General features: G+C 39.2%; 1 protein-coding gene across 1 annotated transcript in view; it reads right to left on the reverse strand.

Annotated features, from left to right (window-relative positions):
• Positions 1-179: 179 nt before the first annotated feature.
• Positions 180-18,435, reverse strand: part of calb1 (calbindin 1) — an 89,755-nt gene continuing 71,499 nt past the window's right edge. Inside the window, exons 9-11 of the mRNA XM_060824416.1 lie at positions 17,934-17,987; positions 597-668; positions 180-484 (exon numbers count right to left, since the gene is read on the reverse strand). Coding sequence (XP_060680399.1) covers positions 371-484; positions 597-668; positions 17,934-17,987 — 240 coding nt within the window. The 3' untranslated portion in view covers positions 180-370. The remainder of the gene's footprint in view (positions 485-596; positions 669-17,933; positions 17,988-18,435) is intronic.

Raw genomic sequence — 18,435 nt, forward strand, 5'->3', positions numbered from 1 at the left:
GTTGATTTTAACATCTTTAATTGTAAATAATGGAAATTACACAATGTATCTTTTATACCTTCAATACATGTATTAAACAATCTTGACCAGTTTGTGAACATTTAATATAAACCTTTCTTTCACTGCTGGACAAAAACATTTGTTTATACCACATTTTCTATTATCAGTTTCAGTATATATTTTGTATGAATTTTGTAGATACAAAAGCAGTAAATTACAAAGAGTATAGATACAACAGATCAGAAAGAATGTGTTGCACATTCTACTGATTAATCTATATGCATTCAGTGGACTTTAAAGGCATATCCTACACCCTTTTAGCACACAGCTATCGTCACACAAATCACAAGCACACAAGAATGCAAGATATTTAAAATTCTTCAGCACACAGGATTAATGCCAAATCTTTCCGAAAGAGTTTTCCTCCATCAGACAAAGCCATGATGCTTTTCTTATATGTTGTAAGATTTTGAATGTCTAAGTCCTGAATTTGAAAAGAAATAAATCAGTTAAATTCCATGCACAACCTTTCAAAATATGCCTTCATTTTCTGTATTTTATTTAAAATTAATGGCTTAACGATACATTTTTGCTACCTTTTTGTTCTTTTCACAGAGATCCCTTAATAGTGCGTCTAATTCATTTTCATCTATGTATCCATTGCCATCCTAAGCAAAAGAAAAATAAGAAAATCTGTGATATGATATGTTGTAGGTGCATCCCTCCATTGCTAATTTCTGTCCTCATTACTAAAAGTTTAACATTTCGGAAGTATATTTGCACTGAAAAGTTACTTGGTCCTTTTCAGTTGTCAATTGGTATAAGTCTGACAAGTCACATCAGACAAGTAAACCATGCAGAGATGTACTTCAGAGCTGTCCATATTATATCAGAGCCAGCATTATTGAAATAGTTTTATTAAAAAAACTAATAGACATGATAAAACATATTGAGCAATTGCAGCATTGTAGTAATAACAGTTTTACAAATAATGCAGCAATTCAAGTTAATATTCTGGTGACATAGGTTCATGTTCCACCATGATAAAAAGGGAATTTAAATTCAACTAATAAATCTGGTGTAAAACTAGTCTCTGTGATAACTATCATCTCACTCCACAGATGCTGCCAGACCTAGGATTTTTCCCAGCATTCTATTTATTTTTCAGAATTCCATCATCTACAGTATGTCGCTTTTATCTGAATGTTTGATTCACTACCATTTCTCTTCCAGGTATGCTTACCTTGAAGTTGTAATCTTTTCTCCATGGTTTCCTCTTAATCTTTTCAGCTAATTTTAAAAACAAAATTCCAACTCCTTTTCAGTTCTGAAGTCATAATGAACGTAAAAAGTTAACTCTGCTGCCACATCTGTTGAATCTTTCTCGCCTTTTCTGTATTTGTTGCAGATTTTCAGCATCTGCAGTATTTATGTTTATCGTTAATGAACCAGATGGATTTTTACAAAAATAATGTCCATCGTTTTTAAATCATTAAACTCAAATTGTATTAAAATAACATATTTCCAGATGACCACAATCTTTAACAAAAGTAACAAGTAAAGAATACAGATATAATAACTCAAGTTATATTAATCAAAAACTGGACAAATCCTGCTGGTCCTTGAATAGCTTCTAAAGGTCCTATGATGCTTTTCTAAACTTGCCTTTATTAGTCACTAACTGTAAAATTAAGTGAAATTACCCAGAGTGTTTCATTGGAGTCATAGTCATAGAGTCCCAAAGCACAGAGATAGGCCCGATGGCCCAAACTGTTCCATGCTAACCAAAATGTCCATCCACACTAACCCCATTTCCCTGCACTTTGCGCATAACCTTCTAAATCTTTCCTATCCATGCCTTTTAAATGATGATGTACTGGATTCAACCACTTCTGCTGGCAGCTTATTCCATATGCATACTTTCCTCTGTGTAAAACAAAAGAGTTGTCCCTCAGGTTTCATTTTATTCTTTAAGGTTAAAGTGATGCACTCCAGTCCTTGATTCCCCAACCCTGGGAAAAAGCCTGAGTGCATTCACCTATCCATGCCTCTCTTGGTCTTATACACCTCTATAAGGTCCCCCCTCAGTCTCGTATGCTCTAAACAAAAAAGTTTTAGCTTGTCCAACTCTTCCTATAACTCAGATCACTGAGTCCAGGCAACATCCTTGTAAACTACTTCTGTACTCTTTCCAGTTTTATAACATCCTTCCTCTATCAAGGTGACCAAAAATGAACACACCGCTCCAAGTGCAGCCTCATCAATGTCCTGTTTAACTGCAGTAAAACTTCTCAACTTCTATACTCGATGTCCTGACTGATGAAGGCCAGTATGCCAGAAGCCATCTTCACTGCCCTGTGAGTGTCTTGAATTCAATTTAATTCTGTGCCATGAAGAAATGTCATATTAGTTATTGATGCGGCAATCACTTGTTGCCCATCCCAAAGTGATCTTGAATCAAGTAGCTTGACAGGGCATTCCAAAGAGCAGTTAAGATTGCACTACGTTGCTGTGGTCTGGAGTCACATGTAGGGCAGATCAGTTAAGGATGATAGATTTCATTCCCTAAAGAACCTTAAAAATTGGTATTTGACAGTTGATGACAGTCATGATCATCCTTACTGAGACTAACTTTCAATTCCAGATTTATTAACTGAATTTAAATTCTGCCATGGTAGAATAGTCGATGACAAACTTTGAAAGGTTTGCGTTTGAAAACTTCCCTTAAAGGAAGGAAAAGTTAGAAAGAGATTTAGGGAGAGAACTGCCAGAGTATGCTGACCATTTCCATGCTGTGGTTCAAATCATGCATATTTAAATAAAAGGAGAAAGTGAGGCCTGCAGATGCTGGAGATCAGAGCTGAAAATATGTTGCTGGAAAAGCGCAGCAGGTCAGGCAGCATCCAAGGATCAGGAGATTCGACGTTTCGGGCATAAACTCTTCTTCAGGAAGAAGCTTTCCTGAAGAAGGGCTTATGCCCGAAACGTCGAATCTCCTGTTCCTTGGATGCTGCCTGACCTGCTGCGCTTTTCCAGCAACACATTTTCAGCATATTTAAATAAAAGCAAAGTATATAGAAGCATGAAGCATTGAATTTTGTTATGATAGTGAAGACATCCTTAAGTTTAATGGTCTTTGATTGTATCCAGGTGGATTTATCTCAAAAGTCTTCATTTATTAAAAGAATCCCAAATAACTCAAATTTTGGAAATATGCTGTCTGTCAAGTAAAGAGAGGCAGAGACTGATTTCTGCTCCTCCACCGTTTTTTCTCTTTTTCTCTCTCTCTCTCTCTCTCTCTCTCTCTCTCATGCACAAGTGCACACACACACACCCCTGACATGCCCTCGCCCCCCTCCCCAATTTTGGTTTTGTAAATTTTGGGGAGTTTCAATGAGGGATACCTTCCAAAAGCCTTAGTCCCTCACGCAGAAACATTCACTGATGCTGTGACCTTCCAATTTTCACTCCTAGGGTGGCCATATTTAAATCCTAAAAGCCACACCATTTCACACCAGGTTTTCTGCAATTCCTAACAACATGACTGAGAGGTGAAGTTGGCACCTGACTTCACAGACAGGGACCTGCAAGGTATGAATGAATAGGTAATGGAGACATGGGCCATCCTCTTTCCTCGGGACCAGTGAAGGGGATCGCAACACCAAACGATGTCTCTCTGGTCTGAAGTAACTATCCATGTCAGTGTGGTGACCATGATCATAGTGAGAAAGATCTACAGTAGGGAAAATGGCGTTTTGGCTCATTACTGTTGACCAGCACAGACTCAATGACAACTACTCTAATTCCATAACCTTATGTATCTTGACATTGTAAGTCTACATCTAAGTACTACTAAAATGTGAGGAGTGTTTTTTCCTATACCATCTTTATAGGCAGAGAGTTCCCAACATACTGAATGGGAAAAAATTTCCTCACATCCCTTATAAACTGATTTTTCCTAACCTTAACTCTACGCCTCTTGGTCATTCATTCCTTCAAGAGGAAAAGTTCCTTCCTGCCTATCTTGTTTGTGCTCATAATTTTATAAATCTCAGTCATACATTGTTGATAATGTAGATGACAGCATAAAATTACGAAGGGATATTGTAAATCTAGGTGAATGTGTAAAACTGTGGTCGATGGAGTTCAATGTAAACAAGAGTAACGTTATCTGTTTTGAATTGAAAAAAATATACATCAGTGTATAGTCTACATTGTTTGAAGTTAAGTACAGTAGATGCCCAAAGAGAACTGTGGTTCAAATGCATAACCTTTAAAATTCCATGAACATGAATGCTGGTCTTTAAATCTAGAAGACGAGAGTGTAAGGATGCGGAAGTTAAGTTGCAGTTAAACAAAAACCTGGTTAGACCTCACTGAGAGTTAGAATAGATTTGGGGGCACCATACCTTAAAAAGGGAGTTTATTGTAGGTTTATAAGAATGATAGCCTCAACTTCAGCCATTAAATTATTAGGAGAGATCATTTCAAATTAGACTCGTTTTCTCTGGAATTTAGAAGATTTAGGGCGAGATCTGATCAAAGCCTTCAAGGTGTTAACAGGAAAAAACAAGGTAAATAAATGATTTACACTGGTTGCAGATATGAGAACTAAGGGACATCGCCTGAAAATTAGGGCCGGACCATTCAGAATCAATGATAGGAAGCACTTTGACACACAAAGGGTGATAGATTTTTGGAACTCTCAGAAATTGCAGTGGATGCTGGATCAGTTGTTAATTTTAAATTCAACATAAATACTTTTGCTGAACAAAAGTTTGTCTAGGAATATAGGCCAAAAACAGGTATATGGAATTAAGCCAGAGATCGATCATAATCTTATTGAATGGCAGAACAGGCACGAGGGGCTGAATAGCCTACTCACATTTCTGTGTCCCTTCAATTGCCTGTGTTCTAAGGAAAACAACCCCTGTTTATTCAATCTCTTTTCATAACTAAAACTTCTCCAGCTCAGCCAACATCCTAGTAAATGTCCTCAATAGCCTCACCAATGTGATCACATCTCTCCCATAATATGCATTCCAGAACTACACACAATACACTGACTGTGGACTAACTAACTTTTTTATACATTTCCAGCATCACCACCTTACTCTTAAACTCTATGCCTCAGTTAATAAAAGCAAATATCTCATACCGTCTTAACTGCTTTATCTACCTAACTTGCTACCTTAATGAACTGGTGGATATGTACACAGAGGTCCTTCTGATCCTCAGTGCTTCCCAGGGGCATGCTGTTCATCATGTATTTTCTTTCATTGCTTGTCCTGCCTAAGTAGACCACCTCACACTTATCCAGATTGAATTCCATTTTCTAATTGGTCTGGAGGCAGGTGCAGCAATGTTATAGCCAGTTAATCACTTTTTAGGGTCTGCAAGGGTAAGTTCCACCATCCTCTCTGCTATCTCTCACACGGCTTGTTCCCTTCCTTCTTTTACAAGGCACCGTCTGCCCTCAAGAGGACAACAACTTCACTTGAGAAAAAAAAGCCTCAAAAGGTCTACTGGCAAGGCTTTTTGCTGTAACCTCCTCCCGCTACTGACTCCATGTCATCGTTACATACTTTCCATCGTGGTGCCTACTTTAGCTTGATTTAATTTGGAAATGTTTTGATGTGCATATCTGAGCAGTTGGCCAAGGAAGAAGTACTGGAAAAGCACAGCAGTTCAGCCAGCATCCGAGGAGCAGGAAAATCGATGTTTCGGGCAAAAGCCCTTCATCAGGAATACAGGAAGAGTGCCTGAAGTGTGGACATTTATCTCTCCTTCTCTGCCTGTATTTCTGATAAAGGGCTTTTGCCCGAAACATCGATTTTTACTGTTCCTCGGATGCTGTCTGAACTGCTGTGCTTTTCCAGCCCCACTCTAATCCAGAATCTGGTTTCCAGCATATGCAGTCATTGTTTTTACCAAGGAAGAAGTACACCAGGTCACTGCAGAGATCAGATACATTCCCGGGTCCATGCAGAAAAGGGCCCTGTGGTGTTCACTATTAGCAACCTTGTAAAAATAAAGTGGAACCCACAGACAAAACAAAACAAACTTACTCTGCCTCCTGTGTGTGTGCTGGCAGCCATGTTTATGTTGTTTGGTTGACAATGGAAGGTTCCAGATTGTACTCGATATTGAGATTTTAGGTTGTCTTTCCCCCATCTCCTTGTTCTGTTCTGCATAGTAGTCCATGTTAACTCCTTAACATGGAGTTTCCTGATGTTCACACCCAACTCTTTTATTTAAATGTTAATATCTCTCAGTTTCCCTTTACACGATCACACAAACTCACTATCAAAATTGCTATCTGTTGCACCCCCTCCCCAAGAGGCTTGGATGCCAGTGACTACCAAGGACTCCCTTCTGCAGTATTGAGTGCCCTCCTGTGCTATTATCTGTTTCCACCCTTGTATCTGGACTTGCTTCTTTCTGTGTCTCAGCATACTGGCTCCAACCCCTATTTGATGTCCTCATGGTTCCTTACACAGGTCTGCCCCCTGATAACCAGCTTTGACCTTCAGTGCACAAACACCTGGATGGATTGATTGCCCATCCCACAGACTGACTGACTTGAGAGGACACTCCACGCTGATGATGGCCCAGGCCCTTTACTAACATCTTTGTAAATTGGTTGGACTCAACCCTCAGTCTATAAGGACATGCATCCTAGGACTAACCTCACCAAGAAACTAAGTGACCATGGACAATCCTCTGAGATCAAGTGATGCCCTTGACTGACTATTGTAGCAACCCCTGACAGATGACAGGCCCTCTTCACTGAACTAAGGACTGCTCCCCTTAGCATTTCAAACATGGTCATTTGGTTGAAGGGGATTTGCAATGTGTTTGCCACATAAGCTGCAAACACTTGCTTTAGCTATGACTTTAATAGCTGTATAGCAACATGTCCACCACCTTGACTGTTCACTAATGAAGGCCATGACTTGGTTTCTGCACTATAAGGCAAGACAATATAGAATAACTGTGCTACTTCATTCAAAATAAGATCAATGTACAAATGACAATACAGAGAAGCTGAGTGTCAAAGTAAGTGTAAAGTGAATGAGCACTTTGAGATGCACCCAGTTTCAATGTATGAGATGGGTGCCTGTCCCTGTGTACCAAGTAGCCCAGCAGCAGCATAACAATTTAAGGTATCAATGATCTCCAAAATAGTGAAGAGTTAAGCTACATTATAAGTTACTTGAAGATGTGCCATGAAACTGTGACGAAGCTGAAACTTTAGGTGCAGCTGGTCACTACCCATGATGCATTCCCTGGGATGCTGGCGAATGCTGACTAGCTGCAGTTGCCATGGTAACAGCTCTGACATTGAAGTCAGAAATTGATACCATTTAATTTCACTGGTACTTGGGAAACTAGAAACCTACATTCAAGTGAGATTGGCTAATAATGAGATGTTAATGGTTATAAACAGGACTCTCGTGAGATTCTCATTGTGCCGTTGAAACGATAAGAGGAAAATCGAAGTTGTTTTTCCTTGATGTCAAGAATCTAATTTCTTTTTCATTTTCACTATATTTTTCCAACTTTCTCACCAGATCTTTCAGATACTGGGAAAACCTGTGACCACTCATCAGAATTCTCAGACCCCCAATATTAAAGCTGTTTCTCTCTCCTGAGATACTGCCAGATCTGTCTATTTCCAGTATTTTCTGATTTGACTTTACTATAAAACATAATTTACTAAGCAAAGTCAAATTTGTTGTGAAGAGAAGCTTATTATGCAGGCAATTTCTGCATCTTGATGTACTTACAATAGTACTAGGACATGAAAGTTTATTTAATATTTTAAAAATCCATCATTAGTAATGGAAACTTGCTCTTGCTTATGTTATTTAAGTTCAAAGCTGGCTTCCTGACTAACATCCAGTATTGACACTGCAAACTGCTGTATTTAAGAAGTGAAAAACAAAGTGAATCCAATTCAGTGTATTTTTCTCCACAAGCAGGTTATTTTCTATAACCAATATATAAATAAAATGCTTATATGTTGTATTTAAAATAACTTTAAATTATCTCATGGAAAGACAATATTATGGATTCAACTGTCTTTTCAAAGACATCGCCTGAGTAAAGACAACTTCACTGATTTGGATACTAAAAGATTTTCTGCGACTAGCTGAAAACAGAGGATCAGAGGTACATCCAAGGATCCTTGTAATTATGGCATGAATGCCTCTGATCTTCACACCTGGGAGATATTAGCAAATCACAGAAGAAAATGGCGATGGGGCAGTGTGTCGTGATGATCAGTGGCTTGGTGATAGACACTGACACCAAAAACAACAATCCATAATGTCATCTAATAACCACTTCATATTAATTACTTATAGAGTCATAGAGATGTAATGCAAGGAAACAGACCTTTCGGTCCAACCCTTCCATGCTGACCAGATATCCCAACCCAATCTAGTCCCACCTGCCAACACCCAGCCCATATGCTTCCAAACCCTTCCTATTCATATAACCATCCAAATGCCTTTTAAATGTTGCAATTGTACTAGCTTCCACCACTTTCTCTGGCAGCTTATTCCACACACGTACCACCCTCTGTGTGAAAAAGTTGCTCCTTAGGTCTCTTATTTACCTTTCCCCTCCCACACTAAACCTATGCCCTCTCGTTCTGAACTCCACCACCACAGGGAAAAGACTTGGTCTATTTATCCTATCCATGCCCCTCGTGATTTTGTAAACCTCTATAAGGTCACCACTCAACCTTCGGCGCTCCACGGAAAACAGACCCAGCCTGTTCAGCGCCTCGCTATAGCACAAGTCCTCCAACCCTGGCAACATCTTTGTACATCTTTTCTGAACTCTTTCAAGTTTCACAACATCTTTCTGATAGGAAGGAGACCAGAATTGCACGCAATATTCTAACAGTGGTCTAACCAATGTCCTTACAGCTGCAACATGACCTCCCAACTCCACTACTCAATACTCTGACCAATAAAGGAAAGTATACCAAACACCTTTTTCACTATCCTATCTATCTGTGACTCCACTTACAAGGAGCTATGAACCTGCACTCCAAGATCTCTTTGTTTAGCAACATTCTCTAGGACCTCGCATTTATCTGAATTAAACTCAATCTGCCACTTCTCAGCCCATTGGCCCATCTGATCAAGATCCCGTTGAAATCTGAGCTAACTTTCTTCGCTGTCCACTACACCTCCAATTTTGGTGTCATCTGCAAACTTACTGACTACCTCTTATGCTCACATCCAAATCATTTATATAAATGATGAAACGTAGTGGACTCAGCACCGATCCTTGTGCACTCCACTGGTCACAGGCCTCAACCACTACCCTCCATCTTCTACCTTTAAGCCAGTTCTGTATCCAAATGGCTTTTTCTCCCTGTATTCCATGAGATCTAATTTTGCTAACCAATCTCTCATGGGGAACCTTGTTGAACTGAAGTCCATATAGATCACATCTAATGCTCTGCCCTCATCAATGCTCTTTTGTTATTTCTTCTAAAAACTCAATCAAGTTTGTGAGACATGATTTCCCACACACAAAGCCATTTTGACTATCCCTAATCAGTCCTTGCCTTTCCATATACATGTACATCCTGTCCCTCAGGGTTCCATCCAACAACTTGCCCACCACCAGGTTCACTGGTCTATAGTTCCCCGGCTTGTCCTTACCACCTTTCTTAAATAGAGGGACCACTTTAACCAACCTCCAGTTTTCCAGCACTTCACCTGTGACTATCAATGATACAAATATTTCATTAAGAGACCCAGCGATCACTTCCCTATCTTCCCACAGAGTTCTAAGGTACACCTGATCAGGTCCTGGGGATTTATCCACTTTTATGTGTTTCAAGACATCCAGCACTTCATCCTGTGTAATATGGACATTTTTCAAGATGTCACCAACTATTTCCCGACATTAGATATCTTCCACGTCCTTTTCCGTAGTAAATACTGATGCAAAATACTCATTTAGTATCTCTTCCGTTTTCTGCAGCTCCACACAAAGGGCGCCTTGCTGCTGCCTTGTTGATCTTTGAAGGCCCTATTCTCTCCCTAGTTATCCTTTTGTCCTTAATGTATTTGTAAAAACCCTTTGGATCCTCCTTAATTCTATTTGCCAAAGCTATCTCATGTCCCCTTTTTGCCCTCCTGATTTCCCTCTTAAGTATAACCTACTGCCTTTATACTCTTCTCAGGATTCACTCAATCTATCCTGTGTATACCTTATATATGCTTCCTTCTTTTTCTTAACCAAACCCTCAATTTCTTTAGTCATTCAGCATTCCCTATAACTATTGATCTTTCCTTTCACCTTAAGAAGAATATACCTTCTCTGGAGTACTTGTGGCAGGTCAACTTACAGATTGGTCTGTTCAGCCAGTGGTAAAATCACATCACGTGAAGCTACCACATCCCAAATGTCCCAATGGATTTGATTTGCTGCATATCCTTGTATACTTGTATGTCTTTCAAGGCAGCTGCATGAATTTAGAGGAGTGGACCATGTGGCTCTTCAATCCTGCTCTCCCAATGTATAAAAACATAGCTGATTTTCTACCTCATTTCTGTCCTATCCCCAAATACATTGATTCCCTTAGTGCCCAAATTTGATCGCAGTCTGAGCACAATGTCTGAACATCTATGTGCAGAATTCAAAGATTCTCCTCTTCTCAATCCTAAATAGCCAACCCATGATCATGAAACTGTGACTCCGCCCACCATTCAAAAATAGAAGGGAAGCAACCACTATTGTTACAGAATAAAAGTGACACAAGACAGAGTTTAAAAATTTATTTGCAGCATTCAATGTCTGATATGGAGTACTGCACGTAGAATGTAAAATAACAATATATCAATCCCATTAACAATATTATTTATATCCTAGGATTTAGGTGCTGCAACGGTATATTGGAATTTTCTTTATAAAGCAAAGCTCTACATAATCTTTTGAAATGCTTTGGGATGTTGTATTAAAGATGCCACACAAGTAAAAATTACTGTACATGCAGAAGGATGTAGTTCAAACCATTGGGACTGAATTGGTTCTTTCGAAGAAAAATCTAATGACTTCCATTCCTGCTTTTCTCCCTCATATCTCTAAATCTTTTTCATTGTTCAAATATTTATCTAATTATCTTTTGAAGGCTACTACTGAGTTAGGAACATCATCCTAGTAAGCAGCATGTTCTAAATCCTGACTACTTGCATGAAAATTTATCTTCTTGCATCGCTTATGATTCTTTTGTCAACATCTTAAATCTATGTTCCCTGGTTATCAACTGTGAACCAGTGGAAACAGTTGTAATTTGGAGATGCAGGTGTTGGACTGGGGTGTATAAAGTTAAAAATAACACTAAGTTATAGTTCAACTTAGGTTTAATTGGAAGCACAAGCTTTCGAAGCGCTGCTCCTTTATCAGGTGGTTGATGACCACTTAAAACTGTTGGACTATAACCTGGTGTGTGATTTTTCACTTTATTTGCTCCTTCTCTGCTCTAAACCCACATTGGCTGCAATAGTAGGTTCCCTATCTTGGTCAGATGGCCAAGTTTTAAGTGTCTCCTGTCCTGGATGCGTATTGTGAGATATCTCAGCTGGTTAATGAAAGCTATCTAACCAAGGAGGCCTGTAGGTTAGATTCCCTACGGTATGGAAACAGGCCCTTCAGCCCAACAAGTCCACACCAATCCTCCAAAGAGTAACCCACGCAGACCCTTTCCCCTACACTATATTTAATCCCTGACTAATGTATCTAAAACTATGGGCAATTTAGTATGGCTAATTCACCCGACATGCACATCTTTGGACTGTGGGAGGAAACCACAGTACCCAGAGGAAACCCAGCAGACACGGGGAGAATGTGAAAATTCCACACAGACAGTCACCTGAGGTAGGTCCCTGGCGCTGTGAGGCAGCAGCGCTAACCACAGCCACCATGCCACCTGTAGAATGTTCTATACAAATAATGACTAGTATGGATAAAATTAAAATCACGCAACACCAGGTTATAGCCCAACTGGTTTAGTTGGAAGTACTTCCAAAACTGTTGGACTATAACCTGATATTGTGTGATTTTTAACTCTACACAAATAAGGCTGCTCTCTGAAAACAACCACAGCCCCTGCAGTCTACTCATATCTCTCATCCCAGAAACCATTCTCATAAATCTTTTACAGGCTGCCCACAGGTTATGGATACATTCTATTCTTGAGTACAATCATAAGTCAATTGTATGCAAGTTGGAACATGATATAAAATGAAATAGGATAAAAAGCCATTTGTAACTATGAACTAGTGTTAGCATGTCGGGTTTTCTAAGTGAATATTTAATAAATCTTTGCATGGGATCTCAGTTGTAAATATGTGTTCATAAGTCAGATGTTCATAATGTAAATATAGGTGACTGCCTATATTTACAATCTCCACAACCTTTGAGCCTGTCAAAATATGTACCTAAAATTGGCTACAGTACTCCAGCTGGAGTGCAACTGGTAATTTGTACAGATTTAAAACAGCTTCCTGACTTTTTGTATTTACCTCTATATATAAAGGCAATATTGCATGTCTTTCATCAAGCTATCCTGCCACACTCAGAGGATGGCGCACAAGCATCCATAGGCCTACTTGCATCTCCTTTAAAATTGTACCATCTTGCAAGTAGTCCAGACATTGTTCCTTCCAAAATATACCACACTATTTTCTATATTGAATTGCATCTGCCAAATGTCTGCTGTTGCAGTAGCCTATGTCCTCATTATATTTCCAAATTTAGTGTTAACTGCAAATTTTATAATTATTGGCTGAAGTCCATCGTTATGTTTATTCACAGCGCCTGTAGACCCGGGTTCAATTCCCGACTCAGGCGACTGACTGTGTGGAGTTTGCACGTTCTCCCCGTGTCTGCGTGGGTTTCCTCCGGGTGCTCCGGTTTCCTCCCACAGTCACAAAAATGTGCGGGTCAGGTGAATTGGCCAAGCTAAATTGCCCGTAGTGTTAGGTAAGGGGTAAATGTAGGGGTATGGGTGGGTTGCGCTTCGGCGGGTCGGTGTGGACTTGTTGGGCCGAAGGGCCTGTTTCCACACTGTAAGTCTAATCTAAAAAAATCTAATCTAATCTAACAGTTTAACAAGTTGTAGTGGAAAAAGGAGATCATTTGGCCCTATCATATGTACACCAGCTTTTCAAATGAGGATGCACTTTGTGCCGTTCTCCTGCATGGTCTTCCTTTGCTGATAAACATCAAATTCCTCTTTGAATAGCTTGGCTGAACCATTATATGAAGATATGTGCAGAAGTAGGTAATTTGGCTTCCTTAGTCTACTCTGCCATTCAATAAGATCATGTTGAGAGACAAAAAAACTGCAGATGCTAGAATCCAAGGTAGACAAGCAGGAGGCTGGAAGAACATTGTCTACCTTGGATTCCAGCATCTGCAGTTTTTTTTTGTCTCTAATCAGGCTTGCTGTGTTCTTCCAGCCTCCTGCTTGTTTACTTCAATAAGATCATGGCTAATTTGTTTGTGGCCTCAAGTCAACATGCTTATCTATCCAAGATAACTCCTGACCCCCTCATTACCTACCTCTGCCTTAAAACATTCAACAATCCCACCTCTACCATTCCCAGGGTAAGAAATTCAAAGACTCATTGCCTTCATAGAAAATGATCTTCCTAATCACCATGTTGAATGGGAGACTTTTAAAAAAAAACTATTCCCTAGTTTGTGTATCTCCCACCTTTTCAGCATCCACCCTGTTGGGTGGCTCATTCCCTCAAGATCTGATGTATTTCATATGTCAGTTAACATGTAGCACCATCAAATATTACAGCACTGAGAAGGTACATCTGCACTTAATTCAATACCTTCCTCTATTTCATCATCATTTTATAAATTTTAAATTTTCAAATATTTATCCAATTCCCTTATAAAAACAATTGTTGATTTTGTATCTACCACCATTTATTGTAAAATATTCCACCTTCTGAAAGCTCTGCATAATAACATTCCTCTTAACCCATCTCTGGTGTTAATTCTACATTTAGGCTTTCTGTTTACTGATTCATCAGCTGCTAAAAATAATTCTTCCCTTTTCAAATGCTCTTCTCCTTCACCAATTCAGTTTTGTACACCTCTATGTAACCCAATCTTTGCTAAAGGAGAATCCAGGTTGTGGGATTTTTTAATAATTAATATCTCAGCCCATTGTTATAGCAAATGTTAGCTTTGTTCATGGGTTTAGTATCCATTCCAAAAAAGGATCTTCAGAAGTGGACACAGTGCACACAAAATTACCCTTGGGTACTGCAAAACAGGAGGTAAAACAGTTTTATGCGCACTTGAATGTGTTTTCCAATTATTTCAGTCTATTTTCAGTGGTTAGCAGTTCTTCTAGTGCACTTCACTATCAAAAGTCAGTTCAACGATTAGTGCACACAATACGCAGGCAATTGCAACATCTTAATATCACATCAATGATTGATAGATTGATTGATATTGATAGATTCTTGTTGTCTCGAGGAATTAAGGGCTATGGGGAGAACGCTGGTAAGTGGAGTTGAAATGCCCGTCAGCCATGATTGAATGGCGGAGTGGACTTGATGGGCCGAATGGCCTTCCACTCCTATGTCTTATGGTGTTATGGTCTTATGGTCAATGTTCAACAACAAGTCAAGATTCTGTGGGTGGTGAAGAATAAATGGAGTTTATTATTCATTACACTTGCACTTGGTTACAGAATTTTGTTGGGAGTTTTCACTGGAACTTGTGTTATTTCCAGTAAATGATTAGATGCTATTTGCAGAGAAGAAAGCACCTGGATGCAAACAGGGCAAGAACCTGTGTGAGTAGGGGACAAAACTGAACCAAACAGAAAGAAGAATCTTTTTGAAGACACTCTGGTCTGGATCTTAAGGAATGATTGTATTGGTAGGGAAGAGGCATTTGTAGTTGTGGACAGGATACTTGAAAGTCCAAGTTGCCCTCAAACTTTGATATTTTACATGTGGTCTTTGAGATACCTCTACCAGATAGATCCAATCCATGTTTCTATTGCTGGTGAGGTAGAGTGGGAGATATTGGAGGTCAAGAAACTCTTCTTCACTATTGTATCAATACATTAATGGAAATTACTTCAATGATTCGACTAAACTAGGGAAAAAAAGAAATTTCAAGAAAACACTGTGTGCCAGATGTTGTAGACATCATCAAAGTGTGCCTTGAGAAAGTTCGCTATGTTGATCCTAGCCATGCAGGCATTTCCTTATGAGGATAGGTTAAATAGTTTAGTCCTGGACTCATTGCAGTTTAGGAGAACAATCCTGAACCTCGTTGAAGCATAAGACTCTTAGGGTGGTTGATAGGATAGATACTGTAAGGTTGTTGCTCTTTGGAGGAGAATTTAGGACCAGAGGGCATAATCTGAGTAAAGGGTCACCAAAATGGGGAGAATTTCTTCTGGAATAAAGGAGGGAATCTGATGAATTCTTTACAGCGGATGACTGAGAAGTTGGGGCATTAAGTATATCTGTGACTGAGAAGCTCAGATTTTTAATTTGGAAAGGAATGAAGGATTATGCAGGAAAGGCAGTAAAGTGGAGTTGAGGATTATCAGATTTGCTGTGATCTCATTGAACCATGAAGCAGATTTGATGGGCCGATTGGCCTTATTTCTGTTCCTACATCATATGGTTTTATGATCTAATACAGGCACTGACCAAACATTCCACTTACATTTGGCTGTGGATCTTCGAAGGGTTTTGAGTCTGTATGTTCGTGTCTGTCACCAACCCAAACCAAAACACAATATGTGGGACATTTTAAAAATCTCTGACTCATGATTTGAAGGAATGGGACTCCAAGACTGTTCCATTTCCTGGGCCAGCATGGTTAAATATCATTCTTCATAAGTAACACTTCAATTAAAGCTACACTATTGATTGCCAGAATTAATTTTCAGTGAGAGGTAGAATGCAATTTTTTGCAAGGCTAATGGGTTAATTAGGGAGAGCCAGCTGGGCACAAGCCACAGTTGGCATGAGCAACCCCACTTTCATCAATGGCAGGAACTAAGACTGCAGTTTACAAATAGCAGTAAGTTGAGTGACAGCTGCTCGAATCTCCCTTTTTGTTTAAATATTAGTGACCAGGAACTGCCACTGTCCACTGCTGGGTAACCATGGGTCTGCTGAAGGATTACTAGGCAGTCTCTCCATGTGATGCTGAACCCTTCAGACACTGGCAAAATGTCCGCTGAGTTGGGAAGAGGCTCTCAATTGACTACTTAAGTAGATCAATTGACTATAAGTTAGCAGCTCATCTGCTGTCATACCCCATTGCAGGCAAATGTCGTGGCAGTGGGAAGATTTCAGGCATGTTTCCCTGCCACCTTTCCAGCTCTCTGGCCTCATAATCTGTTCCTGAGGGGCTGATAAAATCTAGTCTATAGTCACCAAATCAATTCCTCTTCCAAATTGTCACTGTCTGAATTGTACTGCTTCTCCATTACTGAGAGGGTACCAAGACTTTTACTTGTGATCAGTAATGCCCCTTGATACCCTCTTAAAAATAAAATACTGTGGATGATGGGCATTAGAAATAAAAGCAGAAAATGCTGGAGAAACTCAACAGCTCTGGCAGCACCTGTTAGTGCTAGTGTTTCAAGTCGAAAGGTGCTTCTTCAGAACTTTTGAAGCTTTTCATTTCAAACATCCTGACTGATAATTGTCATCAAACTGATGATAATCAGGCTAGTGAACATGATTATCACTTCAGCACTGAAAATTAAACATTTAATCACTAGGTTGCAATATAAGTGATCCTGCTATGATGTTGCACAGTACATGCTTAGCCAAAATTAATTGTTAATTGTTTTAATCTTAGCTATTGATGGGATTATTTATCAAATAATTTATTTGTTAACTTTTGAGACATTCTGGAGAGTGACGTTCTCTGTTAAAGTATAATGTCACAGAATGGCTTAGAGGTGCTGGTGTCAGACTGGGGTGGACAAAGTTAAAAATCACACAGCACCAGGTTACAGTCCAACAGGTTTATTTGGAAGCACTAGCTTTTGGAGCACCATTCCTTCATCAGGTGGTTGAAGCATCAGGAATGACCTGGTGAAGGAGTGGTGCTCTGAAAGCTAGTGCTTCCAAATAAACCTGTTGGACTATAACCTGTTGTTGTGTGATTTTTAACTTTGTCACAGAATGGAACTTTCTTCCACTCATCCAGAGTCACTCCAACCCTAAACTATTGTCCTGGTTTGGGAGTTCCATTCCATATACATCAGTGAGTTATATAGTCTGTCAAGTGTAGAAGCTGAAATCAAGTACGCAGCAGGACTAATCAGTCAGAAACATGGTGAGTACAGTCGTAGACTTCCACTGAAATCCTGAGCCTCAGATAAGACATAAGCAACAAAGTGCTTAGCCCAACCTATAGGCAGGAGAAGCTTCTACAAGGCCATCTCCCCCTATTTTGCAAAGTCAGTCTTTCTGTCACTAATGACATCTTTCATGCAGTGGCACCTCAAAACATCAATTAGTTGTAATAAGTTTAATTAGCAACTATTGCACTGAGTGGGAAAGGGAAATCATATCAGTGATTGCACTTTGCTGACAGAAGTTTCTATCATTCTCCATTACAATTCCATCTTTTCTTGAGGGAGGTGATACCCCCTCTGGAATGTATAGTTGAACACTTTTTTCTACATCTGTTTTATTTTCACATTAGAAAATATTTAATTGTAACACATTATTGTTTTATAACAATGATATTTGGTTCTCTTGAGTTCTATTCATACACAAAATGGCAATGTTACTTCTTTAAAATAATGAAACTGCTTTTCGTATTGTAACATATTCCTGATGATATATTTAGTTAATTAAAGGTTGAATATTAGATGTTAGTAAACTTACCTGATCATAATAGTCAAAAATATCATTAAATTCCGTTGAAGTCATATTCACCCCCTGAAAAATTAAAAAGAAATCAAATAACAGAATGTTGAAGTGAATGGTGTTTCTGTAGGTTGCAATCAATTGTTACAATATTTGTAAATCTGTAAACATGTACAGTATGAATGATCCTTCTTGCTTGCTGCAATTTAAATAAGTATCTGTTATAAGATGAAAACATCTACAGAGATAGTTTTAAAAGTGATCAAAATAGTTAAAAGATTTGTGAACAATTGTTGCCCAGAGTGGGAATTTGGCATTTGCCTGATGAGATGCAAAAGGCTGATACTGGTTTGGCTGTGCCACAGTGCCACCTACTTTGAAAGTGCATCTTAAGAAAACATAAAAATCAGCAAACTGCTGCTATCCTGGAGTTGGAAGATACAGGCTTCCAGCCAGCACAAAGTAATAGCTAATTCCACTATGACAAAAAATGTGATCCAAATAACCCCAGAGTTGCATA

This window comes from Hemiscyllium ocellatum, chromosome 4, assembly GCF_020745735.1.
Source record: "Hemiscyllium ocellatum isolate sHemOce1 chromosome 4, sHemOce1.pat.X.cur, whole genome shotgun sequence".
Classification (NCBI taxonomy): Eukaryota; Metazoa; Chordata; class Chondrichthyes; order Orectolobiformes; family Hemiscylliidae; genus Hemiscyllium; species Hemiscyllium ocellatum.